The following is a 27,826-nucleotide window of genomic DNA, read 5'->3' as shown; positions in this document are numbered from 1 at the left end:
TCTGACTGACATCTGATAGACCAATAAATGCGACTTTGAAAAACACATCTCCACACTTGATCCCATTTACTCGGCTCACTTGCCTCCCATTGGAAACGACAGGATGTGGTCTATCTTGGGTTAGTTAAAAAATATATTTGCTTTTAGCGCGCTAGTTGCTCTGCAGTGCAAGCTAGCTTGACTTGCTAAAAAGTTGAGGAAAAAGTAACTAAATAAAACATGTTTATTATCACCTGAAACAATATATTTATCCTGTCTTGAATTAAAATATATTTTACAATCTCCCAAAATAAATGTCATATCTGACGAGGGACGGTCTCCGCACACTGAGTACAGTAGGTGGCGGTAATACTATTTATTTATTTAACTAGGCAAGTAATGCACCATAAAGTTGAATGCCAACCGCAGATAAACCTCACCGAAGAATAACTCAATCTTGCGTTAATAACGCTACACTCACAGGGTTAATAAAAAAAAATCTTTGCTACAAGACTCCGTGAAGATGACGTACGGCGTAATAAAGTACGTCACGGTGTAAACGGGACATTAGTTCCTGTTTCGGACCGATTGCTTGTATCATGGCCGCAGTACGCAGCCTACGGGTTTCGGTAAAGCCAGACTGCTCAGAATCGGATTCAGACCGAGATGCCCGCGAATTTGAACCGATGGAGGTGGAGGACGGCGAACTCGAGGCAGAGGACATCCCTGTTAACCGGTCCTTGAATGAACTGTTGCCGGTGAGTGAAGCCTACTTTACAAGACCGCGGGTTCGCGTACCTTCTGGGCCTGCGAATAGTGTCTGGTTATTGGAGGAACTCAGTGAGCTACTGTAGCAAGATGGCCAAGGAGTTAACGTTAGCCACTTTTTTTCCTTTTTTTTTTAGCGTTAGCAAACTAACGTTAACTTGACATATTTTATGACAAACTAGGCTGGACACATTTTCTGATTAAAAACGAGTTTATTGCATCCACCACGGAGCCCAGTTTCATAATGTTACCGTATAGTAATATAAACAGGCATTATTTTTAGGTCATTTTTCACCCTGCCAGCTGTTAGCTCTATTGGGCACCTTCTCATTTTCAGGATTTTCTTTTCCCAGCTCATTGTTCTACGTTAAAATGCCAGCTTCGCTATTGTTAGCAATGATAATTACCCGCGCAGACCTTGAAGGCTTACCTCAGGTAACTTAATATTAACAAGGTTAAGGGTAGTTGGTGAGAGATATCACTGTTTTGCCTAGGTACAGGTTGTAGTGACCCACGGTACAAGAGATGGCTGGCGCCAAACCATCAAAAATGAAACATGTTCTACCCCATTTTTTTTTCTTCCCCCCCTTAAGAAATTGTAAACAAAACTTGTGTCCTCGTTTTCAAAATGTTGCCAATTTTAGGCTGGACAATACATTTTTAACAATGCTTTGTTTCAGGTAAAATCTAGAGCTGTGTTCCAATATTCCTACTGACTGCACTAACCATACTATTTGTGAATTGAGTATATAGTATGCTTATTGGTTATAGTAAGTATGTCAAAAGTTCCTGGATGTTGTACTAAATTTGCCAAAATACGAAATAATCATGCAGTGGAAACTGGCTACGTTTCAAACTCAAAATAGACGGCCCTATGCCCTTGTGTGAATCCCTGCGGCCATATTTGTAGTTTGTCAAAATGATTAGCCAAGCAAGGGAAGTTTGCAATTTAAACCTTCAGCCCTCGTTTTCAATGGAGTTCGCAAGTGTACAATTATGTTCACTTCGGGGCCTTAAACGCCCCATAATTCAATTCGCAATGATTGTACATATGCTAAGAGAAGTCCGCCAAAACTTAACTTGAACGTCAATATGGAGTCAACATACAAGTGTAAGTAAAACTGACAATTTTCCTTCAGAAGTAGCTAGGCAGGCTAACGTTAGTTAGCTAATTAATTTGCTAGCTATCATACAGTAGGTGTACATTAACTATCATTATGAATATAAGTAAACATGTAATCATAATTGACTGTGGCGCATATAAAGCACCCACAAGCTACCGGTGGCTGAAAACAACTAGTTGTGGGCTGAACGAGTGATGAATTTCCGGGCAAGAGTGGTCCATTTAAAAAATCATTCCTTCCTCGCCCCTTGCCCTGCAAGTGTATACTCCTCAGGCGTCATCAGTAGTGTCCACTTAATTTGAGGGCTGGGGGGATAGGGTGTGTCTTTTAAGAGTTTGAAACACAACCACTATTTCTGATCTTTTAGGGCTCATAATGCACATTTTCAGATTTGAAGAAAATGGTGGAAAATATGCAGTCGAGGTCCGACGAGAGTGGATACAAATTAATTGCTTTAACTAATTATGACAAATGTTGAACAATTTAATGAAGTAACTTATTTGAAAAGTCATTATGTTACTTGTTATGTTGCCTGACAATTTGTTAGCTATGCTATCCTTATGAACCGCATAGCATTACAGCAATATGTACCGGTATGTTAGTTAGTTGGCTACTAATACATCGAACGCTCAGAATTTATGAATGGACAATCTGGCAACGCTCTGGATTTACGAATGCCCAGAGCGCACTCTGGCACTCCAGATTGAATTTACGAACACACCCGAAATCGTAAAATGTTTAGCTAGCCATTTGTTATGCTAGCAATAGGTTGCATAGTAACATCAACTGAAACGATACCGTTCGTTTAGTGTACGAAAAATGAACTAGTAGTGTATATACTCAATTAAGTATGTAGTATACATTATGTAAGTATGGGTATTTGAAAACGCATCTTAGTTGATTGGTAGTTTTTGAAGTAATCGTGAAAAACGTCTCATTTTAGGGCATTTTTCACCCTGCCAGCTCCTATTAGTTCTATTTGACAACGGTGGCACCAACTCTCCTTCTGAACGTTCTATTCCCAGCTTATTGTTTTACGTCACAATACCTGCATTGCTATTGTGAGCAATGTAACCTGCCAGCGTTAACCTTGACGGCTTACCCCTGGTAACTTATTATTAACAAGGTTACGGCTACGTCATGAGTGAGCTCACTGTTCGCCTGGTTACACGTTGCGGTGACTCACGATGCTAGGGATGCATCAAATGTTAAACATTTTCTGGTCATGGGTAACCATATTTCTTTTCTTCTCAGAAAATGTGTAAAAACCTAAACAAAACGCATGTCCCTGTCCTCTTTTTCAAGATGTGGCAGATTTTTTTTAAACAGCCAGAATATATTTTTTAATTAAGAATAGCCTTTATATTTTCTTGACGATTTGTTTCTAAATGGCTGCATGGTAATTTGATATGCGTCAAATCTGTTTATTAGCAGGCGTCTAATTGAACAATGATGTGCAGGGTCACTGAGCTTCAAACCAAATGGATAGGTCTAGCTTGCTCATAGTTGCTACCTCAGATTGAGCCTAGCAAGTGTTGTTTAATGAGGTATGTAGTACCCGCAGAAGGCCACAGGCGCTATAAAACCACGCTATAAAACCACTTTTTTTTTTGCCTTAAAAACCCTAAACCTAACCTTAGGTATAACCTATTTTAGCCTTAACCCTAATTCTAGGGTAGCCTAGAACACTTCTAGAAATGTTATGTTAGTTAATACCATTTATATTACTAAATAGCATTTTTTTAAAAAACATATTTTAAATCCAAGCTAAGCATTTTGCTGTTTAGTTATTTTATGATATTTATTATTGCAAGGCAGAACACTTGATTAACAAACCAATAGCGTTTCAATCGGTGACGTCACTCGCTCTGAGACCTTGAAGTAGTTGTTCCCCTTGCTCTGCAAGGGCTGCAGCTTTTGTGGAGCGATGGGTAACGCTGCTTCGTGGGAGGCAGTTGTAGATGTGTGCAGAGGGTCCCTGGTTCGAGCCCAAGTGGGGTCGAGGAGAGGGAAGGAAGCTATACTGTTACATATACATGCATTATGAAATCATCTTAATATCTCGTGACCGTGCGAATGAACAGCGTCTGAATATAAAATACACGTACATCTTCCACAGCCAGCCAAGAAGTGGTTAACAAATTTACCTCAACATGCCCCTCGTTTGAGCGAGAAGGAAGAGTGCTCGCTGCCGTTGATGGTACAAGCTTTTGGCGGGGCTTGTTGAGTTGGCTACTTGTGCGAGAAGGCAGAGCGGCTGGTTGATGAATGTACTAGGAAAATACGTTTTTGTTGACCAGGGGTGACTGAATTAATGTTCAGGATTATTGATAATCGTTATAGTAATCAAGTATAATATAAAAACGGGTAGTAATAAACATGAATCATCATATTACAAAGTAATCAGTGTTAAGTTCATGTTTTAAGTATCCCTATATTTCTGTTATTACGGGGCTATCACTCAGTCAAGAGTGCGGCTGCGCAGGAAGTTAGTTAGTGGATGGACCTAGCCGTGAGTGTAATGGCTACCTTGTAGTGTGTTCATACAGTATAGTAAACTTTGTTAAACTGGAACCTTGTCGTTGTGTCATTTCGAGTTAACAATCAGTAAATACTGTGTCTTGCATTAGCAGTGTGGAAATGGATGGGGAAAACTTCCGCTGAGTTTGCCTGTGAGGGGAGTGGTGTATCCAGGGAGAATCTAATCTCTGAAATTTCATTCGAGATCTTATGTTGCAGTCTATTGGAATTATTTAGCAATTGCAGTAATACTGAATAAAGTGTATATTTTTACTAAAGTAGTAATTACTCAGAATTGCAAAATATAACATTTTATAGTGAAGGTGATCACTTACAACCTTAAAATAAAAATGTATAGCATAACAATGAAACTGACATTAACCGAAAACGCCATACTATTTCTACGTCATTATAAATCTGGTAGGTATCAAAAGAGCCTTTGCCTTACGGAGCAGTTCGTTTTCAGGAGTGTGCTGCCTGCCATGTCATCAGAGGAGTAGATCTGAATAATCCAACGTTGATAAGTTATTGCCACACTTTCACAGAGAGGCCTAGTTTACGTATAACATTCTTGTCATTTAGCAGACTCTCTCGTCCACAGCGACTTACAAGAGCAATTCGGGTTAAGTGCCTTGCTCAATGGTACATTGACAGATTTTTCACCTAGTCGGCTCGGGGGTTCGAACCTGCCACCTTTTGGTTAATGCCCTTAACCGCTAGACTACAAACTACAAAAAGGCAAATGGTGGTAGATAAATCATATGCTTGTTAAATAAGACTGCTCTTAGAACTTTCATACAGCCATTGTTTTGGGGAAATGGGGACATGTCTGTATCTCAATGTATGTATTCTGATGCTTTGAAGCTCTACACCATTTTAATCGGGAGAACATATTATTTCTAATACTGTACGTTTGGGCAGCATACAATGCTGTGAACAATTGCTGATAGTTAAAATGTACTCATGGAATTCTGAGGTCGTCCCATTGTTTCCTATAGGTGGAGATATAGGTATGTCTGTTTTTATTTTTAAGTGAGTGTTGTGATTTGTATTGTTTTACCATTCCTGTGACTAGAAACAATCTACATAGGGGCAATACCAGAATAAATGATCTATTGATTCTGTCTCTTCGCAGCAAAATCTACAGAGCTGAGATTGTATGCCCCATATACAGTTGAAGTCGGAAGTTTACATACACCTTAGCCAAATACATTTGAACTCCGTTTTTCACAATTCCTGACATTTAATTATAGTAAAAATGTCCTGTCTTAGGTCAGTTAGGATCACCACTTCATTTTAAGAATGTGAAATGTCAGCATAATACTAGAGAGAATGATTTATTTCAGCTTTTATTTCTTTCATCACATTCCCAGTGGGCCAGAGGTTTACACACTCAATTAGTATTTCGTAGCATTGCCTTTAAATTGTTTAACTTGGGTCAAACGTTTCAGGTAGCCTCCCACAATAAGTTGGGTGAATTTTGGCCCATTCCTCCTGACAGAGCTGGTGTAACTGAGTCAGGTTTGTAGGCTTCCTTGCATTTACATTTAAGTCATTTAGCAGATGCTCTTATCCAGAGCGACTTACAAATTGGTGCATTCACCTTATGATATCCAGTGGAACAACCACTTTACAATAGTGCATCTAAATCTTTTAGGGGGGGGGGGGGGGGGGGGGGGGGTAGAAGGATTACTTTATCCTATCCCAGGTATTCCTGTGCTTCCTCAGAAGTAGGGGGGCCAGCAGGCCAGAGGTGGATGAGCGCAGTGCCCTCGTTTGGGTGTAGGGACTGATCAGAGCCTGAAGGTACGGAGGTGCCGTTCCCCTCACGGCTCCGTAGGCAAGCACCATGGTCTTGTAGCGGATGCGAGCTTCAACTGGAAGCCAGTGGAGAGAGCTGAGGAGCGGGGTGACGTGAGAGAACTTGGGAAGGTTGAACACCAGACGGGCTGCGGCGTTCTGGACGAGTTATAGGGGTTTAATGGCACAGGCAGGGAGCCCAGCCAACAGCGAGTTGCAGTAATCCAGACGGGAGATGACAAGTGCCTGGATTAGGACCTGCGCCGCTTCCTGTGTGAGGCAGGGTCGTACTCTGCTAATGTTGTAGAGCATGAACCTACAGGATCGGGTCACCGCCTTGATGTTAGTGGAGAACGACAGGGTGTTGGCCAGGGTCACGCCAAGGTTCTTAGCACTCTGGGAGGAGGACACAATGGAGTTGTCAACCGTGATGGCGAGATCATGGCACGGGCAGTCCTTCCCGGGAGGAAAAGCAGTTCCGTCTTGCCAGGGTTCAGCTTGAGGTGGTGATCCGTCATCCACACTGATATGTCTGCCAGACATGCAGAGATGCGATTCGCCACCTGCTTATCAGAAGGGGGAAAGGAGAAGATTAATTGAGTGTCGTCTGCATAGCAATGATATGAGAGACCATGTGAGGATATGACAGAGCCAAGTGACTTGGTGTATAGCGAGAATAGGAGAGGGCCTAGAACAGAGCCCTGGGGGACACCAGTGGTGAGAGCACGTGGTGCGGAGACAGATTCTCGCCACGCCACTTGGTAGGAGCGACCTGTCAGGTAGGACTCAATTCAAGCGTGGGCCGTGCTCTAGCAGTGTGGAGATCCTCCGTTACACAGAGAAGAGCAGTCTCAGTTGAATGACCAGTCTTGAAACCTGACTGATTTGGATCAAGAAGGTCATTCTGAGAGAGATAGCAAGAGAGCTGGCCAAGGACGGCACATTCAAGAGTTTTGGAGAGAAAAGAAAGAAGGGATACTGGTCTGTAGTTGTTGACATCGGAGGGATCGAGTGTAGGTTTTTTCAGAAGGGGTGCAACTCTTGCTCTCTTGAAGACGGAAGGGACGTAGCCAGCGGTCAAGGATTAGTTGATGAGCGAGGTGAGGTAAGGGAGAAGGTCTCCGGAAATGGTCTGGAGAAGAGGAGGGGATAGGGTCAAGCGGGCAGGTTGTTGGGCAGCCGGCCGTCACAAGACGTGAGATTTCATCTGGAGAGAGGGGGGAGAAAGAGGTCAAAGCACAGGGTAGGGCAGTGTGAGCAGGACCAGCGGTGTCGTTTGACTTAACAAACGAGGATCGGATGTCGTCGACCTTCTTTTCAAAATGGTTGACGAAGTCATCCGCAGAGGGGGGAGGGGGAGGAGGATTCAGGAGGGAGGAGAAGGTGGCAAAGAGCTTCCTAGGGTTAGAGGCAGATGCTTGGAATTTAGAGTGGTAGAAAGTGGCTTTAGCAGCAGAAACGGAAGAGGAAAATGTAGAGAGGAGGGAGTGAAAGGATGCCAGGTCCGCAGGGAGGCGAGTTTTCCTCCATTTCCGCTCGGCTGCCCGGAGCCCTGTTCTGTGAGCTCGCAATGAGTCGTCGCGCCACGGAGCAGGAGGGGAGGACTGAGCCGGCCTGGAGGATAGGGGACATAGAGAGTCAAAGGATGCAGAAGGGGAGGAGAGGAGGGTTGAGGAGGCAGAATCAGGAGATGGGTTGGAGAAGATTTGAGCAGAGGGAAGAGATGATAGGATGGAAGAGGAGAGAGAGCGAAGGTTGCGACGGCGCAATACCATCCGAGTAGGGGCAGAGTGAGAAGTGTTGGAGGAGAGCGAGAGGGAAAAGGATACAGGGTAGTGGTCGAAGACTTGGAGGGGAGTTGCAATGAGATTAGTTGAACAACAGCATCTAGTAAAGATGAGGGCAAGCGTATTGCCTGCCTTGTGAGTAGGGGGGGGAAGGTGAGAGGGTGAGGTCAAAAGAGGAGAGGAGTGGAAAGGAGGCAGAGAGGAATGAGTCAAAGGTAGACGTGGGGAGGTTAAAGTCACCCAGAACTGTGAGAGTTGAGCCATCCTCAGGAAAGGAACTTATCAAGGCGTCAAGCTCATTGATGAACTCTCCAAGGGAACCTGGAGGGCGATAAATGATAATGATGTTAAGCTTGAAAGGGCTGGTAACTGTGACAGCATGGAATTCAAAGGAGGAGATAGACAGATGGGTCAGGGGAGAAAGAGAGAATGTCCACTTGGGAGAGATGAGGATTCCAGTGCCACTACCCCGCTGGCCAGATGCTCTCAGGTATGCGAGAACACGTGGGCAGACGAGGAGAGAGCAGTAGGAGTAGCAGTGTTATCTGTGGTAACCATGTTTCCGTCAGCGCCAAGAAGTCGAGGGACTGGAGGGTAGCATAGGCTGAGATGAACTCTGCCTTGTTGGCCGCAGACCGGCAGTTCCAGAGGCTGCCGGAGACCTGGAACTCCACGTGGGTCGTGCGCGCTGGGACCACCAAGTTAGAGTGGCAGCGGCCACGCGGTGTGAAGCGTTTGTATGGCCTGTGCAGAGGGGAGAGAACAGGGATAGACAGACACATAGTTGACAAGCTACAGAAGAGGCTACGCTAATGCAAAGGAGATTGGAATGACAAGTGGACTACACGTCTCGAATGTTCAGAAAGTTAAAAACCTCTTACATCTTGACGTTCCGCTAGCGGAACACCTGCTCCAATATCCAATGACAGGCGTGGCGCGAATTACAAATTCCTCAAATCCAATAACTTCAATTTTTCAAACATATGACTATTTTACAGCTTTTTAAAGACAAGACTCTCCTTTATCGAACCACACTGTCCGATTTCAAAAAGGCTTTACAGCGAAAGCAAAACATTAGATTGTCAGCAGAGTACCCAGCCAGAAATAATTAGACACCCATTTTTCAAGCTAGCATATAATGTCACAAAAAACAAAACCACAGCTAAATGCAGCACTAACCTTTGATCTTCATCAGATGACACTCCTAGGACATTATGTTATACAATACATGCATGTTTTGTTCAATCAAGTTCATATTTATATCAAAAACCAGCTTTTTACATTAGCATGTGACGTTCAGAACTAGCATTCCCACCGAACACTTCCGGTGAATTTACTAAATTACTCACGATAAACGTTCACAAAAAACAACAATTATTTTAAGAATTATAGATACAGTTATATCCAAACAGCGGCGTTTTGTTCGTGCGTTCAAGACACTATCCGAAAGGGTAAATAAGGGTGACGAGCATGGCGCAATTCGCGACAAAAAAAATTCTAAATATTCCATTACCGTACTTCGAAGCATGTCAACTGCTGTTTAAAATCAATTTTTATGCCATTTTTCTCGTAAAAAAGCGATAATATTCCGACCGGGAATCTGCATTTAGGTAAACGGAGGAAAGAAAATAAAGCATTCGGTCGACTCGGGCACGTGCCTAAGCCCACAGTACTCTGAGCGGCCACTTGCCAAACGCGATAATGTGTTTCAGCCAGAACCTGCCTCGATATCCTTCAGCTTTTTCCCGGGCTCTGAGAGCCTATGGGAGCCGTAGGAAGTGTCACGTTATTGCAAAGATCCTAAATCTTCAATAAAAAGAGCCCAGATGAAACGCATCTTGTCAGACAGGCCACTTCCTGCATGGAATCTTCTCAGGTTTTGGCCTGCCAAATGAGTTCTGTTATACTCAGACACCATTCAAACAGTTTTAGAAACTTTGGAGTGTTTTCTATCCAAAGCTAATAATTATATGCATATTCTAGTTTCTGGGCAGGAGTAATAATCAGATTAAATCGGGTACGTTTTTTATCCGGCTGTGAAAATACTGCCCCCTAGCCATAACAGGTTAAGCCATTTTGCCACAACTTTGGAAGTATGCTTGGGGTTGTTATCCATTTGGAAGACCCGTTTGCGACCAAGCTTGAACTTCCTGACTGATGTCTTGAGATGTTGCTTCAATATATCCACATAATTTTCCATCCTCATGATGCCATCTATTTTGTGAAGTGCACTAGTCCCTCCTGCAGCAAAGCACCCCCACAACATGATTCTGCCATCCCTGTGCTTCACGGTTGGGATGGTGTTGTTTGGCTTGCAAGCCTCCCCCTTTTTCCTCCAAACATAACGATGGTCATTATGGTCAAACAGTTCTTTTTTTGTTTCATCAGACCAGAGGACATTTCTCCAAAAAGTACGATCTTTGTCCCTATGTGCAGTTGCAATCCGTAGTCTGGCTTTTTTATGGCGGTTTTGGAGCAGTGGCTTCTTCCTTGCTGAGCAGCCTCAGGTTATGTTGATACAGGACTCGTTTTACTGTGGATACAGATACTTTTGCACCTGTTTCCTCCAGCATCTTCACAATGTCCTTTGTTGTTCTGGTATTGATTTGCACTTTTCACACCAAAGTACATTCATCTCTGAGAGACAGAATGCATCTCCTTCCTGAGCGGTATGACGGCTGCGTGGTCCCATGGTGTTTATACTTGCGTACTATTGTTTGTACAGATGAACGTGGTACCTTCAGGCGTTTTGGAATTTGCTCCCAAGGATGAACCAGACTTGTGGAGTTCCCCAATTTTTCTTCTGAGGTCTTGGCTGATTTCTTTTGATTGAAGGTAGGCCTTGAAATGCATCCACAGGTACACCTCCAATTGACTCAATTAGCTTATCAGATGCTTCTAAAGCCATGACACAATTTTCTGGACTTTTCCAAACTTTTTAAAGACAGTCAATTTCTTTTTATTTTGTACCAGTTCATAAACCATGTGCCATGGAATCGGTACATCAAAAATATCTTCACATTTATTTTGCAACCTGTATTGCAGAGCTGTCAACATTTTCGTTCTCCAATGAAACTGGTATACGTTTCTATTTATGCCAGTTCCTTTCAGCCAACTTGTGTCTTTAATACATGTCAGGCAAACAAGTTCCCTACCTTCTCCCTTTTCTACTTGCCGCCTCCATTTTTGTGGTAGTGCTGCAATCAGTTGGTTGTAAGTTTGGATTGAGCAGATATTCCCATACATTTTCAATGCTGCTTATGTGACAACTCCTCCATTCATAATTTAATAAATATAGTACAATTTAAAAAAATGTTTTATTAATCAGTATATTTGAGTTTAACCATAGAACAATTATCTTTTCTGGAGGATAAAACTGAAATTATAACCAGCTTTGTGTGGCTTGTTTAAGAAAGGACGACACCATTTTAATTATGAAAATCTCCTCTTTCTAATTTCGTAAGGCTGGGCAGCGTACTCCGCTGTCAACAAATGCTAGCCCTAAAATGCTTTTTGCCCTTGGAACCCTGAGGCGACCCCCCCCCCCCCCCCCCCCCCCCCATTGTTTCATATGGAGAGTCATGCTGGTATATTTCGCCAAATATCTCAATATTTAGATTTTATGTCGGACTACAGGAAGTACATGTGGGAACACAAGTGTGTGTGTGTGTGTGTGTGTGTGTGTGTGTGTATAAATAATATACAATGGACAATTGGTCTAGGGGGGATAGGGGTGGGGCGCGGCTAGGGGGTACAATATCACATTACAAGGGACATACACACACACACACACACACTTAGCATTCTAACAGCTTTTTTGTTGGAGTATTTAATTGTCTTAAAATAGAGTTCAGTTTAAGGTAATTATTTTTTTTATTTACATTTGTGAATATGAAATTTGGCCAAAAGAATAATGAAGTTAATTACATGTTTCTGCTTATTTCTATCGTAGGTAAAGAATCCAAGCAGTACATCTCGCCACAATAGTGTAAAGTCTTTAAATATGTACTATTATAAATCTATTGATGTCTTGACACAGATTCCTTACATGAACACAATGCCAAAAAAGATGCAACACTTTCTGGGTGGTCATTACAAAAGGAACAATTTCAGTTGACGTTTTCCTTAAACTTCTTCATATAGTGGTTGGCAGGATAATAATTTTAAAGGAAACTTCCTTAATTTTGTTAACATGTAGTTATGTGTGTGGCAACATACAACCTTTTTCCCAACCGATATTATCAATAAATCCATTCCAATAAGGTATAGATAGATGCGACATCCTTCTGAAACAAGGTCCGTATCGCTCTGTTGAATGGCCCAAAAGAGAAACAAATCTTTCCTACTGATGAGTCAACGGGGTTAATCGTAGGCAGGTCCTGAGGGTCAGGTTTTGACACGTTCCTGAATAATAAAGCAACACCCGAGGGAATGGCATCTAAAACAATTGCAAAATCTTTAGGTGTTACAGGGACCTTGTAAAGTGATAAGAATTCCTTATAACTAAGTAAAAAAAACCCTCTGCATTTACCAGTTGGCTCACCAATAGGATATTTAGAAACCAATATTCTAAGAACAAAGATTTTTATACAATATATCCCGGTTATTCCATAGATATCTGTGTGGAGCAAAATTATGCTTAGAAATTAAGGACCATGACGAGAGAACCTGCCGATGAAAAGCAGGAGGTTTCACTGGAACTTTGTCAATATTATAATTGCAAACCAACATGACGTTAAGGCCACCAAAAGTAGAGAAGACATGATGAGGAATAAAATTCCACATAGAAGTGGGTCTTCTTAGGAATTGTTTTATCCAATTGATCTTAAAAGTATTATTTAAGATAATAAAGTCCAGAAAATTTTGCCCACCATTCTCATAAATGTTCATTACAACAGTTTTCCTAATGTAATGGGTACGGTTTCTCCACAGAAAGTTGAAAAGCATCTGGTCTATCTCCTTGCTTATTTTACCATAAAGATAGAGGGGCATATGTTAGTCTAGAGATTCCTATTAACCAAGGCTGAAGGTCTCTTCCTTTAAAGATAAGTCCCTCTGTAGCCCTTGATTTAGCTGCTTCTGTTTTTTTTTTATGAGGGTTAAAATATATTAAGCCTCTAGACTTCAGATCCTTAGTAATGGATATGCCTAAATATGTAAGTTCTTCTTTCACTGGAATACCATAATATGAAGGTGTCACACAATCTTTGACAGCCATGAGTTCAAATGTATTAATGTTTAGATTGCTCGATTATGGGAATTTGGTTAGCATCTTTCTAATGACATAAGGTTGGACAGCGTACTCTGCTGTCATCAATGGCTAGACCAGAAATGGAAGTAGCCATTTTTTTCCCTACTTCCTCGTTATGCAGACATGCAGTGCATTCGGAAAGTATTCAGACCCCTTGACTTATTCCACATTTTGTTATGTTACAGCCTTATTCTAAAATGGATTTAAAAAAAAATCCTCATCTACACACAAACTGGGCTCCACGGCAGATGCAATGAACTAGTTCTTATCAGAAAAAAGCGGTGTTTAAAAATGTCCAGCCTAGTTAGACTACCCATATTACCAGAGCTAAATCATATTCTTTCTATTTCTATGGGCAAACATTTTTTCCCCCTAAATCCTTATGAAAAATGCTGCTCCTGAACCAGCCATAGTCTAGCCAGCTGGCTAATCTTTTGAATACGGTGTAGCAACAACAGATGCATGCTAGCTAGCAGCATGTTAGCTAGCTAGCAGCATGTTATTCCTCCACCACATGTGGAAATCCATGTTCAGTGTGGATATTCATAAACATTCTAAATGAAACTGAGAATGTCTTCAAGAGAAAAAAAGTATCTGCAGTGATAAAATATCTCTTGACACAGATCAATAACCGTTTTAATATAACCTACAGTAGCTAGCTAACATGTACAGTAGGGACACATTACAAGATAAAAAGTTAATAAATGACAAATGCATACATATCACAATGGTGGGAGACCATTTTATAATGCCCTGTCAGTGACCATATAAACTCATTTTATACGTGTCTTAACATAGGATTGATTATGATTTATGAGACAATTTGACAGTAACCTACCTCTTCCACATGGGTACAGTAGACAGGGATGAGATAACAGGGCAGATTACGTTTTATATGGGGGAATGCAGAAGGAAGTGTGCAACATTAAAAGGGCACGTACTACAACAAAAGGAATATACACCAATATCAGGCATGGAACTATTCTGATTTGTTTATTTATGCAACATGAATTTCAGTACTTGTTACATAACCACACCTGAAAGTGATCTGGCAAACATTTGCATGAATACTAGTTCCATCATTGAAACATGAGGCTAAACCAACAGTCAAACTTTAACTGCCATAACGCATTTTGCCTTTGACTTTGTGTTTCTAGGAGGTGATTGAGAGGACGGAGAAGAGCACAGAAAGGTTTCACTTCTGTGCAGAGGCCAACCTAGCCCAGACTGTGGTGCTAGACAGAGACACCATGAAGAAAGGTATATGCACACAGTGCTGGATGGAGACAAAAGGAAGAAAAGTACACGCAAAAAGACTTAGCTGGCTTTTTTTATCACTTTCACACCTATGCACACTCTGAATACACTCTCCCTTTCTCAGCCATCCCTAACTTGCGTCTGGAGGCGTTGCACGTGGCGGGTGTGGATGATATGAGCACCCAGGATGTGTTTGGCTACTTTAAGGAGTACCCTCCAGCACACATTGAGTGGATCGACGATACCTCCTGTGAGTAACACACAGCGGCAACTGACAATAAATGGTTTGTTTTAACATGTCATTAAATATTGTTTCCTAGGTAACGTGGTGTGGCTGGATGATGTCACTTCCACCCGGGCTCTGATCAACATCAGCCACGTGCCTGACCCAGAGGTGGTTACCAAAGAGACCGATGACACCAAAGAACTTGGTGATCCCACCCAGGAGAGCAAGTGTGAGTGTACTGTTCGCCGCGTGTGTGCGCTTCATGTATTGTCCAGTGTGTGTGTGTCCTTGTTCCAATGTTCAGTGTTTTTGTTTTATGATCAGATATAGTGGGTAATTCTGTGTTAATGGTCAGATCTGCGTTGTGGTGCTTGTGTGGTCAGTTGTATGAAGCATGTACTTGATGTGTTTTGTCACTGAAATTTGCCTGCCATTCTGTCTCAGCTCCAGGGAAATCAGGTTCCGACGATGATGGAGAGGTGGAGGAGGAGCAAAAAGAGAACCGTGAGGGGAAAGCCAGCGAGGGAGAGACTGAGAAGAAAACAGAACCTGCGACCACCCAGGTAAAACGGCATGCGAGACTGTTTTCTGTGGAAACGATTGCATGTTAGTAACCTGTGTTTGTATGGAAATGCTGCATGTTATTTTCCTGTGTGTTTCAGGTGGACTTGCTGTCCCAGGCAGATAATGAGTCACTGCTCCGGAATGACCTACGTCCAGCCACCAAACCCTTCAAGGGCAACAGACTCTTCCTGAGGTTGGCCACTCACGGTGAGATGCTTGCTTGCTCGCATACATGCATACATACAGTACCAGTCAAATGTTTGGACACACCTACTCATTCAAGGGTTTTTCTTTATTTTTATTTTTCAAAGTAGCCATCTTTTGCCTTGATGACAGCTTTGTACAATCTTGGCATTCTCTCAACCAGCTTCATGAGGTAGTCACCTGGAATGCATTTCAATTAACAGATGTGCCTTGTTTAAAATTAATTTGTGTCATTTCTTTCTTTAATGAGTTTGAGCCAATCAGCTGTGTTGTGACAAGTTAGGGGTGGTATACAGAAGATAGCCCTATTTGGTAAAAGACCAGGTCCATATTGTGGCAAGAACAGTTCAAATAAGCAAAGAGAAACAACAGTCCATAAATACTTTGACATGAAGGTCGGTCGATCTGGAAAGTTTCTTCAAGTACAGTTGCAAAAACCATCAAGCGCAATGATGAAACTGGCTCTCATGAGGACTGCCACAGGAATGGAAGTCCCAGAGTTACCTCTGCTGCAGAGGATAAGTTAATTGCACCTCAGATTGCAGCCCAAATAAATGCTTCAGAGTTAAAGTAACAGACATCTCAACATCAACTGTTCAGAGGAGACTGCGTGAATCAGGCCTTCATTGTCGAATTGCTGCAAAGAAACTGAAGTACACCAATAATAGTAAGAGACTTGCTTGGGCCAAGAAACACGAACAATGGACATTAGACCAGTGGAAATCTGTCCTTTGGTCTGATGAGTCCAAATTTGAGATCTTTGCTGGTGACACTGTCAGTGATTTATTTAGAATTCAAAGCACACTTAACCAGCATGGCTATCAAAGCATTCTGCAGCAATATGCCATCCCATCTGGTTTGCGCTTAGTCCCACTATCATTTGTTTTTCAACCCGATAATGACCCAACACACCTTCAGGCTGTATAAGCGCTATTTGAACAAGGAGAGTGATGCAGTGCTGCATCAGATAACCTGGCTTCCACAATCACCCGACTTCAACACATTTGAGATGGTTTGGGCTGAGTTGGACTGTAGAGTGAAGGAAAAGCAGCCAACAAGTGCTCAGCATATGTGGGAACTCCTTAACCTGTTAGGGCTAGGGGGCAGTATTTACACGGCCGGATAAAAAACATACCCGATTTTAATCTGGTTATTACTACTGCCCAGAAACTAGAATATGCATATAATTATTGGCTTTGCATAGAAAACACCCTAAAGTTTCTAAAACTGTTTGAATGGTGTCTGTGAGTATAACAGAACTCATATGGCAGGCAAAAACCTGAGATTCCTTACAGGAAGTGGCCTGTCTGACAAGTTCTTGTTCTTCTTGACTCTCTTTATTGAAAACTGAGGATCTTTGCTGTAACGTGACACTTCCTACGGCTCCCATAGGCTCTCAGAACCCGGGAAAAAGCTGAATGATGTAATTCCAGCCCCTGGCTGAAAAACATTAGCGCCTTTGGTAAGTGGTCTATCAGAGGACAATGAGACTGAGGCGCGTGCACGAGGCGACCCCATGTTTTTATTTTCTCTCTCTTTGTACTAAAACACAGATTCCCGGTCGGAATATTATCGCTTTTTTACGAGAAAAATGGCATAAAAATGGATTTTAAACAGCGGTTGACATGCTTCGAAGTACGGTAATGGAATATTTAGAATTTTTTTGTCACGAAACGCGTCGGGCGAGTCACCCTTCTTTACCCTTTCGGATAGTGTCTTGAACGCACGAACAAAGCGCCGCTATTTGGATACAACTATGGATTACTTTTGAACTAAACCAACATTTGTTATTGAAGTAGAAGTCCTGGGAGTGCATTCTGACGAAGAACAGCAAAGGTAATCACATTTTTCTTATAGTAAATCTGACTTTGGTGAGGGCTAAACTTGGTGGGTGTCTAAATAGCCCGGCATCACAGGGCTAGCTATCTACTTAGAATATCGCAAAATGTGCTTTCACCGAAAAGCTATTTTAAAATCGGACATAGCGAGTGCATAGAGGAGTTCTGTATCTATAATTCTTAAAATAATTGTTTTTTGTGAATGTTTATCGTGATTGCGGGGGGTATGCGAGTTCTGAACGTCACATGCTAATGTAAAAAGCTGGGGTTTGATATAAATATGAACTTGATTGAACAAAACATGCATGTATTGTATAACATAATGTCCTAAGATTGTCATCTGATGAAGATCATCAAAGGTTAGTGCTGCATTTAGCTGTGGTTTGGGTTTATGTGACATTATATGCTAGCTTGAAAAATGGGTGTCTGATTATTTCTGGCTGGGTACTCTGCTGACATAATTTAATGTTTTGCTTTCGTTGTAAAGCCTTTTTGAAATCGGACAGTGTGGTTAGATTAACGAGTCTTCTTTAAAATGGTGTAAAATAGTCATATGTTTGAGAAATTGAAGTAATAGCGTTTCTAAGGTATTTGAATAACGCGCCACGGGATTCCACTGGCTGTTACGTTGGTGGGACGAAATCGTCCCACTGGCCCTAGAGAAGTTAGACTGTTGGAAAAGCATTCCAGGTGAAGCTGGTTGAGAGAATGCCAAGAGTGTGCAAAGCTGTCATCAATGCAAAGGGTGGCTACTTTGAAGAATCTCAGATGTAAAATATATTTTGATTAACACTCGTTTTTTTGTTACTAAATGATCCCTTATGTGTTATTTAATAGTGTCTTCACTATTATTCTACATTGTAGAACATCTTACAAATAAAGACTCATCCTTGAATGAGTAGGTGTGTCCAAACCTTTGACTGGTACTGTACAGACACGCTCACAAGATGTATACACACCACAAACGAAGGCTTCGGACACCAAGCTAGCAACATTTATTTAGCAACTATCATAAGTCACAAGTATTAGTTTCTTCTTAAGAATTTGACATCTGAAGGTAAGATTAGGATTCTGGTACAATGCATCTCTCACTGTGTTCAGATGATAAGAAGGAGCTGGGTGCTACGAGGAAGAGCCGATATTACATGAAGTACGGCAACCCCAACTACGGAGGCATGAGGGGCATCCTCAGCAACTCCTGGTAACCACACACACCTACTTCCGTCCTTCAACGTTCATTCATACATGCTGGATAGGCGCACCGGATGACCCTGTGGTGCGTCTCCATGGCGATAGTGGTGTGCTAAGCCATCATGGCAGCCGCCACCAGACAGTCAGACCCTCATCACCACCATGGCTGACTGGAGCTGATATGCTGCTACACTGTTGTACATTGTCCTCCTTTTTGTCTTTTTGCTCAATATTTCCTGACACCATCTAACTTTTTCTTTGTCTGCACTTTCCCTCTATCAGGAAAAAAAAGGTTCTACATTCAGGGATGCAAACTAGTCACCTTTCGGCTGAATTTTGCCGTTTTAAATCCAAAATAGGTGACCTACGTGAATCGTGTAGATCCGATGAAACGTTTGGCGGGGGGGTCGCATTGGATCACTACTGGCTGTAAGCGAATGAGTGATGCGCGGCTGTAAGCGAACGAGTGATGCACGTTTGTAAGCGAGGCTCAGCCAATCATTCACATAACAGAATGCAGCACGCGACTGAAGAGACAACCAATTTGCTAGTTACAGAATCAGTGCGTGCTCTGGAAAGACAGCAGTAGGGTGCAAAGGCAGTTTGCCAGTTACAGCAGAGCTTCCCTGAAAGATGACGAAGAGGTAGGTGAGAGGTCAGACCACATAGCTCGGGGTGAGAAGGTGATGAACCATACTTCATGAGCTGTAACTGAAGAACTGGCATTTGGAAAATTGAGGCGAGGGAGAAAGTGTGGTGGAACAACTTTTGTTAGCATGAAGTATTCTCCGTTAGCTAGCTAGAGAAATGTTGAGGAACATTAGCCAACTTTAGCTGATCAATAATTGAGTTTGTTTGAAAATTAGCAGTCTAATGAAGTCTGACAGCTAGCTAGCTAGCTAGCTAGCGTTACAACATCAGATGAGCTAACGTTAGTAACCTAACCTCCCGAGTGGCGCAGTGGTCTAAGGCACTGCATCTCAGTGCTAGCTGTGCCACTAGAGATCCTGGTTCGAGTCAAGGCTCTGTCGCAGCCGGCCACGACGGAGACCCATGGGGTGGTGCACAATTGGCCCAGCGTTGTCTGGGTTAGGGGAGGGTTTGGCCGGCAGGGATGTCCTTGTCCCTTCACGCACTAGCGACTCCTGTGGTGGGCCGGTTGCAGTGCACGGTGTTACCTCCAACACATTGGTGCGGCTGGCTTCCAGGTTAAGTGGGCATTGTGTCAAGAAGCAGTGTGGCTTGGTTGGGTTGTGTTTCGGAGGACGCACGGCTCTCGACCTTTGCATCTCCCGAGTCCGTACGGGAGTTAAAGCGATGAGACGACTAACTACCAATTGGATACCACGAAATTGGGGAGAAAACAGGGTTCAAAAAATAAATTTAAACCTAACCAATTCGCTATAGTATTAACTGGTATATGACTCATTGCCGTTCCTTAAGTTATAATTAGTTGCTTACTGGACCCTGGCAGTCTGAAATGTTGACTAGCTAACAAACTGTTTTCTCTCTACAGTATGTGGTTTAATCTTCAGAATGAGTCAATTGGGTGAAAAATTAGGCATTGCTCGTTAAACAAGTGGATTCATGGGTCAAGTGTAGCTGGAGCTGGGCCTGGCTTAACCTGTTGAGGACAGACGTTCTGCTAGCGGAACCCCGTTCCGCCTGCGGAACCCCTAGCCAATGGCATCGCACGGCGCGAAATACAAAACCAACTAAAATACCACAATTCAATTTTCTCAAACAATCAACTATTTTACACCATTTTAAAGATAAGACTCTCGTTATCTAACCACATTGTCCGATTTCAAAAATGCTTTACAGCGAAAGCAAAACATTAGATTATCTTAGGAGAGTACATAGACACAAATAATCACACAGCCGTTTTCCAAGCAAGCATATATGTCACATAAACCCAAACCACAGCTAAATGCAGCACTAACCTTTGATCTTCATCAGATGACACTCCTAGGACATTGTTATACAATACATGCATGTTTTGTTCAATCAAGTTCATATTTGTATCAAAAATCAGCTTTTTACATTAGCATGTGATGTTCAGAACTAGCATACCCACCGCAAACTTCCGGTGAATTTACTAAATTACTCATGATTAACATTCACAAAATACATAACAATTATTTAAAGAATTATAGATACAGAACTCCTTTATGCAATCGCGGTGTCAGATTTTAAAATAGCTTTTCGGCGAAAGCACATTTTGCAATATTCTGAGTACATAGCCCGGCCATCACGGCTAGCTATTTTGACACCCACCAAGTTTGGGACAACCTAAACTCAGAATTACTATTAGAAAAATTGGATTACCTTTGCTGTTCTTTGTCAGAATGCTTTCCCAGGACTTCTACTTCAACAACATGTTGTTTTGGTTCCAAATAATCCATAGTTATATTCAAATAGCTCCGTTTTGTTCATGCGTTCAGGTCACTATCCGAAGGGTGAGCGCGAGCGCATTTCGTGATCAAAAATGTCAAAATATTTCATTACTGTACTTCGAAGCATGTCAAATGCTGTTTAAAATCAATTTTTATGCTATTTTCTTTTCGTAAAATAGTGATAATATTCCAACCGGGCAACGTTGTATTCATTCAAAGGCTGAAAGAAAAAAATGGAGCAGTCTCGTGAACGCGTATCTCCAGTGTCACTGTCCCCAGGCTGACCACTTACAAATTCTCCTGTTTTTCGCCCAGAGACAGCAGACACCCCATTCCACTTTCTGGCGGCTTTAGAGAGCCAATGGAAGCCTTAGAAAATGTCACATTACAGCACAGATGCTGTATTTTTGATAGAGATGTAACAGAAGGACAACAAATTGTCAGACAGGGCACTTCCTGTATGGAATCTTCTCAGGTTATGGCCTGCCATATGAGTTCTGTTATACTCACAGACACCATTCAAACAGTTTTAGAAACTTTAGAGTGTTTTCTATCCAAATCTACTAATTATATGCATATTCTAGTTTCTGGGCAGGAGTAGCAACCAGATTAAATCGGGTACATTTTTTTTATCCGGCCGTGAAAATACTGCCACCTATCCCAAAGAAGTTAAACTGGATGCCACTATAGAGGTGAAAGGAAGACCACACACTTTCACTTCAATATAGTGGATAAAAAGGGGTATGCCAGGTGTACTCTCTGCCTAAAAGAGAGAAATTATGCCAAGAAAGGGTATCATGCTCTGCTGGCACATTGTAGAACAGATGTCCACAGGCAAAGTGTTCAATGTAATACCGTGCAGTGTAGCCCAAAGATACTGTTTTTGTTGTGTTTAACTTTTTGGTATGAGTGAAGGGATTATTAAATGTTTTACTCAGTGAACGTTATTTTTGCATACATGTAGCCTTTTCCCCAAGTGCAATATTTAGATATTTGTGGTCACAAACGTTCTATTATAACCTCAATATTAGTGTATTGTTTTTTTTCTCAAGACTTGAGTGTCATTTGCAGTAAAGTCTAGGCAACATGACTTTGGATTGCTTTCTTTACACGTTTTAGCTGTGAGTTAGGTTCACATTAACCACTATTTTACACACAGAGACTGATCATGTAGATCATATTCTTTGTTTAATTAGATAAAACCTGCATTTCCCCCAAGCAGGGATTTGTTTTGCATGTTTTCAGTGAAGAAGAAAGAACCTCACACGTTTGCATCCCTGAACATTTGTTAGTCATGCGCTGCTTGAATGCAACAGAAGTCATTCTCTTTGCCTTTTATTCTCCCCTCACTCATTTTCCCTACTTCTCTTCAGTTTATTTTCCTTTTTGACCCCCTTCTATCACAAAGACATGCTGGTTAGTCTAGAATCCACAAATGTATAACTGGACCTGGTAGCCAGTTCCACTGCTTTTATTCATTCTTCCCTCTAATCAGAGACTGATTTAAACCTGGGACACCAGGTGTGTTCAATTAATTATCAGGTAGAACAGAAACCCAGCAGTACTCTGGACCCTGTAGGGAAAGATTTGAATACCCCTGGACTAGAAGGTTAAGGGGATGTGGTTAGATGTTGAAGGTATAGGGTGGGTACTAGGTGATGTATAGACTGTACTGTGTGAAGTATAGGATGAGTATGTTTATTGTTGCTAATGTCTGTCACCTTCTGCAGGAAGAGACGGTATCACACACGCAGAATTGTGAGCAAGAGCAAGAAACCCCTCATAGGGGACAGCATGGGGGACACACCGCCCTACAAACACAGACACTCTGGTAAGAACACATAAACACACACACTGCTCTACAAACACCAACCCTGGGGAAAACACTCACACGTCACCCTAAATATACTTGGGTGACAGCGCGCGCACACAAATGTTAATTTACAGATCCCCTGTGTTTTACATTTTAGTCATTTAGCAGATGCTCTTATCCAGAGCGACTTACAGTAGTGAATGCATACATTTCATACATTTTTTATTTTTTTCCCCCCCGTACTGGTCCCCCGTGGGAATCCAACCCTGGCGTTGCAAACACCATGCTCTACCAACTGAGCCACACGGGACCACCCCTGTGTTAATCTGACTTCCCCCCCCCCCCCCTCTCTCCTTCATTCCCCCCCCCCCCCAGCTGACCTGATCAACCTGCCAGAAGAACCAATAGAGGAAGAAGAGGATGAGGAAGAAGACATGGACTCAGACGACAGGGTGGTGGAGTACAAGGAGAAGGGGGAAAGAGGGAGGGTGAGGGTGGGGGGCCCAGTGGTGGCCCTGTGCAGTCGTTTTGGCAGACCCTCTTCCCCCTCGGTCTTGTCGGACTCAGACGAGATGGACTATGACTTGGAGCTCAAGATGATCTCCACCCCCTCTCCCAAGAAGAGCATGAAGATGACCATGTACGCAGACGAGGTCGAGACCAACCTCAAGACTATACGGTCAGTGGGTGGTGGGTGACCATGTATTCTGACAAGGCCATGACCAACCTCGAGCCTACAGTCTGTGTCTGTCTGTGCGTGTGTAGAATGTGGACCTTTTTAATGTTGGTAAACACAGGGAAAACATTTGTCTGTGTTTTTCAGACACTCTGCTGTTCGGAGTGACAGCGGCTCGGGGGGTAGTGGCATCCGGAACAGGATTGGTGGAGGATCGGTGGGTGAGACCAAAAGCAGTGTGGTGGAGAAAGTGATGGACGTGAGGCAGCTATTAGAGGAGAAGAGACGTGGCCTATCCCAGCACAAACATCGCCACCCTGTGGCCAGCATTGGAAAGACGGGTCAGTTGTCCACCACTCTACAAAGTCAATCAAATCTAATCAATTGTTATTTGTCACATGTGCCGAATACAACAGGTGTAGACCTTACAGTGAAATGCTGAATTGCAAGCCCTTAACCAACAATGCAGTTTTAATAAGAAACGTGTTCAATTATTTACAAAAATAAACTGAAGTAATGCATCAATAAAAATAACTATCAATGTAATCTTGTTCCCGGACACTGTGTATGTTGTATTTAACCATGTTCTGTTCTGGGTTGTGTAGACGTGAGGCAGCGGTTAGGGAAGAGGCCGTACTCTTCTGAGAGACAACACTCCACCTCTCCCGTCGCCTCCCGAGACTCATCCCCTCCCCGAGAGCCGATCACAGATGTGCACAGGCGACTGGGCGTGGTCAAACAAGACACCCGCGGCCTCTACCCTGATTCGTCCAAAGACAGGAAATCAAGTAAATAAGGAAGAAAAACGCACATGTCCATATACTGCTATTAGTCAATAATGCAGTAGGTTTGTTGAAAAGTCACTGAAAGAAAGAAGTGCTTTAATATTGAACCCCCTCCGTCTCCAGGTCGTCTGTGGAGCAGGCTCGGCCCCTCCTCCTATAAGGGTGAGGTTCCCGAGCGGAAGCCTCCCAGTCATGGAGCGGGTTGGGTATCAACCAGCTCCAGGTTGGGGGGGCGGGGAGGGGAAGACGTTGAGAAGGAGAACGACTCTGCACTGCAGAAGGTGTGGGGGGCCTTGATCAAACAGAAGCAACAGCAGACCCACAAGATGAAGAGGAGTCGGCTTGACAACCTGCCCTCGCTACAGATAGAGGTCAGCCAGGAGAGCAGCAACGGGTCCGACTCCTGAGAGACTGAGGGAGAGGAGGGGGCAGAGAATAAGTAGGCGAGCGAGACGTGTTGATAGAAACTGAGTAGGGGAAGAGGTGTGAGTGAAATGGAGAATAAATACAAATGGTGGGGGAGGGTTTAGATCAGTATGGATTGGGTCATGCCTTCATCTAGAGCAGAAGGGTCACCACCTCCACCCCTGCTCTCCTCTTGAGTTACTCGTCTCTGTTTAGATCCTTATGGGCCCCCGTCGCTGTGGCCTGGTCCATCGTATGAACACAAAGGAACTGGACAGAATTGTCTGATGTGGAGAGAAGTTATGTTTGTCAGGACAGGAGACACTTTTTATTTTTTATCACATGATCTCTGCAGCCCATGGGACTGGTGTTCTGATCAAACGTGTTCCCGTGACATTTTATTGATGGCGCCTACCTACACTTCAAGTCATGTCAAATATTTAAAGGGCAATATAAATGTCTCTGTTAGCCCCTGTGATGTCAACTACAGAAGAACTGGGACGAGGATAAGATGCAAATACTGTGTGCTCTCCCTGTCTGTGTGGAACCAGACACAGGATCATACAGTATATGGTATCTGTGTGTGAGTGACTTTGAACAACAAATATTGGGTTTGTGGCATTTTATTTCCTTCAACAGGCTTGGCCCATAGAGACAACTAAACCAGATTAATCGATTCTCTACTGAAAGGTTTTGTACTGTCTGACTGTTTTATGTGCAAATGGCCAATGTTGATATTATGTTTTTCAATGGCTGTGCCGTCCTTCAAAGCACCATAGTGCACTACTTTTGACCAGAGCCCTATGTAGGGAATAGTGTGCCGGTTGGAGGACCACTTTACATTCCCAGAGAGAAGAGGAATTGATTTCATTAAGGCCTAAGCAGAAATAAAACATGTCAGCAACTGTCTGCTTGTCTTGGCAATGGTAACAACTATATTTGACTGAGAATACAATCAACTAGAAGGAAATTTTCCAAGAAGAAAAATTGACTAGCTTCGGCTCTTTGAAAGTATTTTGGTGGATAGGATAGCCTTTAAACATGTTGGTTTGGTGTCTCTAGCTTTAACAGTTCAAGAGTTGTTGGATTTATTTTGTGTGTGTGTACAGTCAAGTTTGGACACTATGATTTTATTTTTCCATTTTCTACATTATAGAATAATAGTGAAGACATCAAAATTATGAAATAACACACAGAATTATATAGTAACCAAAAGTGTTAAACGAATCAAAATATGTTTGAGCTTCTTCATAGTAGCCACCCTTCCCCTTGACAGCTTTGCACATTTGGCATTCTCTCAACCAGCTTCATGTGTTAGTCACCTGGAATGCATTGCAATTACCAGGTGTGCCTTGTTAAAAGGTAAATTGTGGAATTTCTTTATTCCTTAATGTGTTTGAGACAATTAGTTGTTGTGACAAGGTGGTATACAGAAGATAGCCCTATTTGGTAAAATACCAAGTCCATATAATGGCAAGAACAGCTCAAATAAGCAAAGCAAAACGACAGTCCATTACTTTAAGACATGAAGGTCAGTCATCTGGGAAATGTCAAGAACTTTGAAAGTTTATTGAAGTGCAGTCGCAAAAACCATCAAGTGCTATGATGAAACTGGCACTCATGAGGACCGCCACAGGAAAGGAAGACCCAGAGTTTCCTCTGCTGTAGAGGATGAGATCATTAGTTACCGGTCTCAGAAATTGCAGCCCAAATAAATTCTTTAAAGTAACAGACACATCTCTGTTCAGAGGAGTCTGAATCTGGCCTTCATGGTTGAATTGCTACAAAGAAACTACTACTAAAGGACACCAATAATAAGAGGAGACTTGCTTGGGCCAAGAAACATGAGCAATGGACATTAGACCCGTGGAGATTTTTGGTTCCAACTGCCGTGTCTGTGAGATGCAGAATAGGTGAACGGCTGATCACCGCATGTGTGGTTCCCACCGTGAAGCATGGAGGAGGTGTGGGGGTGCTTTGCTGGTGACACTGTCAGTGATTTTATTTAGAATTCAAAGCACACTTAACCAGCATGGCTACCACTGTATTCTGCAGCGATACGCCATCCCATCTGGTTTGTACTTAGTGGGACGATCATTTGTTTTTCAACAGGACAATGACCCAAAACACACCTCCAGGCTTTGTACAGTCTATTTGACCAAGAAGGAGAGTGATGGAGTGCTGCATCAGATGACCTGGCCTCCACAATCACCCGACCTCAACCCAATTGAGATGGTTTGGGAGGAGTTGGACCGCACAGTGAAGGAAAAGCAGCCAACAAGTGTTCAGGATATGTGGGAACTCCTTCAAGACTGTTGGAAAAGCATTTCAGGTGAAGCTGGTTTAAAGAATGCCAAGAGTGTGCAAAGCTGTCAAGGCAAAGAGTGGCTAAATATATTTTGATTTGTTTAACACTTTTTGTTACTAAATGATTCCATATGTGTTTATTTCATTGTTTTGATGTCTTCACTGTTATTCTACAATGTAGAAAATAGTAAAAATAAAGAAAAACCCTTGAATGAGTAGGTGTCTCAACTTTTGACTGGTACTGTGTATGTATGTATGTATGTGTGTGTATATATACACTGCTCAAAAAAATAAAGGGAACACTTAAACAACACAATGTAACTCCAAGTCAATCGCACTTCTGTGAAATCAAACTTTCCACTTAGGAAGCAACACTGATTGACAATAAATTTCACATGATGTTGTGCAAATGGAATAGACAACAGGTGGAAATTATAGGCAATTAGCAAGACACCCCCAATGAAGGAGTGATTCTGCAGGTGGGGACCACAGACCACTTCTCAGTTCCTATGCTTCCTGGCTGATGTTTTGGTCACTTTTGAATGCTGGCGGTGCTTTCACTCTAGTGGTAGCATGAGACGGAGTCTACAACCCACACAAGTGGCTCAGGTAGTGCAGCTCATCCAGGATGGTACATCAATGCGAGCTGTGGCAAGAAGGTTTGCTGTGTCTGTCAGCGTAGTGTCCAGAGCATGGAGGCTCTACCAGGAGACAGGCCAGTACATCAGGAGACGTGGAGGAGGCCGTAGGAGGGCAACAACCCAGCAGCAGGATCGCTACCTCCGCCTTTGTGCAAGGAGGAGCAGGAGAAGCACTGCCAGAGCCCTGGAAAATGACCTCCAGCAGGCCACAAATGTGCATGTGTCTGCTCAAACGGTCAGAAACAGACTCCATGAGGGTGGTATGAGGGCCCGACGTCCACAGGTGGGGGTTGT

At 42.8% G+C, this 27,826-nt stretch overlaps 1 protein-coding gene across 1 annotated transcript; it reads left to right on the top strand.

Annotated features, from left to right (window-relative positions):
• The first annotated feature begins 515 nt into the window (after positions 1-515).
• On the top strand, positions 516-25,491 carry LOC106560678 (nuclear cap-binding protein subunit 3). The gene is made up of 12 exons (XM_014123785.3): positions 516-737; positions 14,387-14,489; positions 14,611-14,736; positions 14,807-14,941; positions 15,157-15,275; positions 15,375-15,483; positions 18,420-18,519; positions 22,636-22,736; positions 23,094-23,397; positions 23,542-23,735; positions 24,000-24,182; positions 24,303-25,491. Exons 1-12 carry the CDS (start codon positions 579-581, stop codon positions 24,584-24,586), a joined length of 1,917 nt encoding a protein of 638 aa, XP_013979260.3. The 5' UTR covers positions 516-578; the 3' UTR covers positions 24,587-25,491.
• The last annotated feature ends 2,335 nt before the right edge of the window (positions 25,492-27,826 follow it).

The sequence above is a fragment of the Salmo salar genome, chromosome 10 (genome assembly GCF_965601325.2).
Source record: "Salmo salar chromosome 10, fSalSal1, whole genome shotgun sequence".
Classification (NCBI taxonomy): Eukaryota; Metazoa; Chordata; class Actinopteri; order Salmoniformes; family Salmonidae; genus Salmo; species Salmo salar.
Note: the sequence above shows the minus strand (reverse complement) of the source record. Positions and strands in the feature narration are given on the sequence as shown.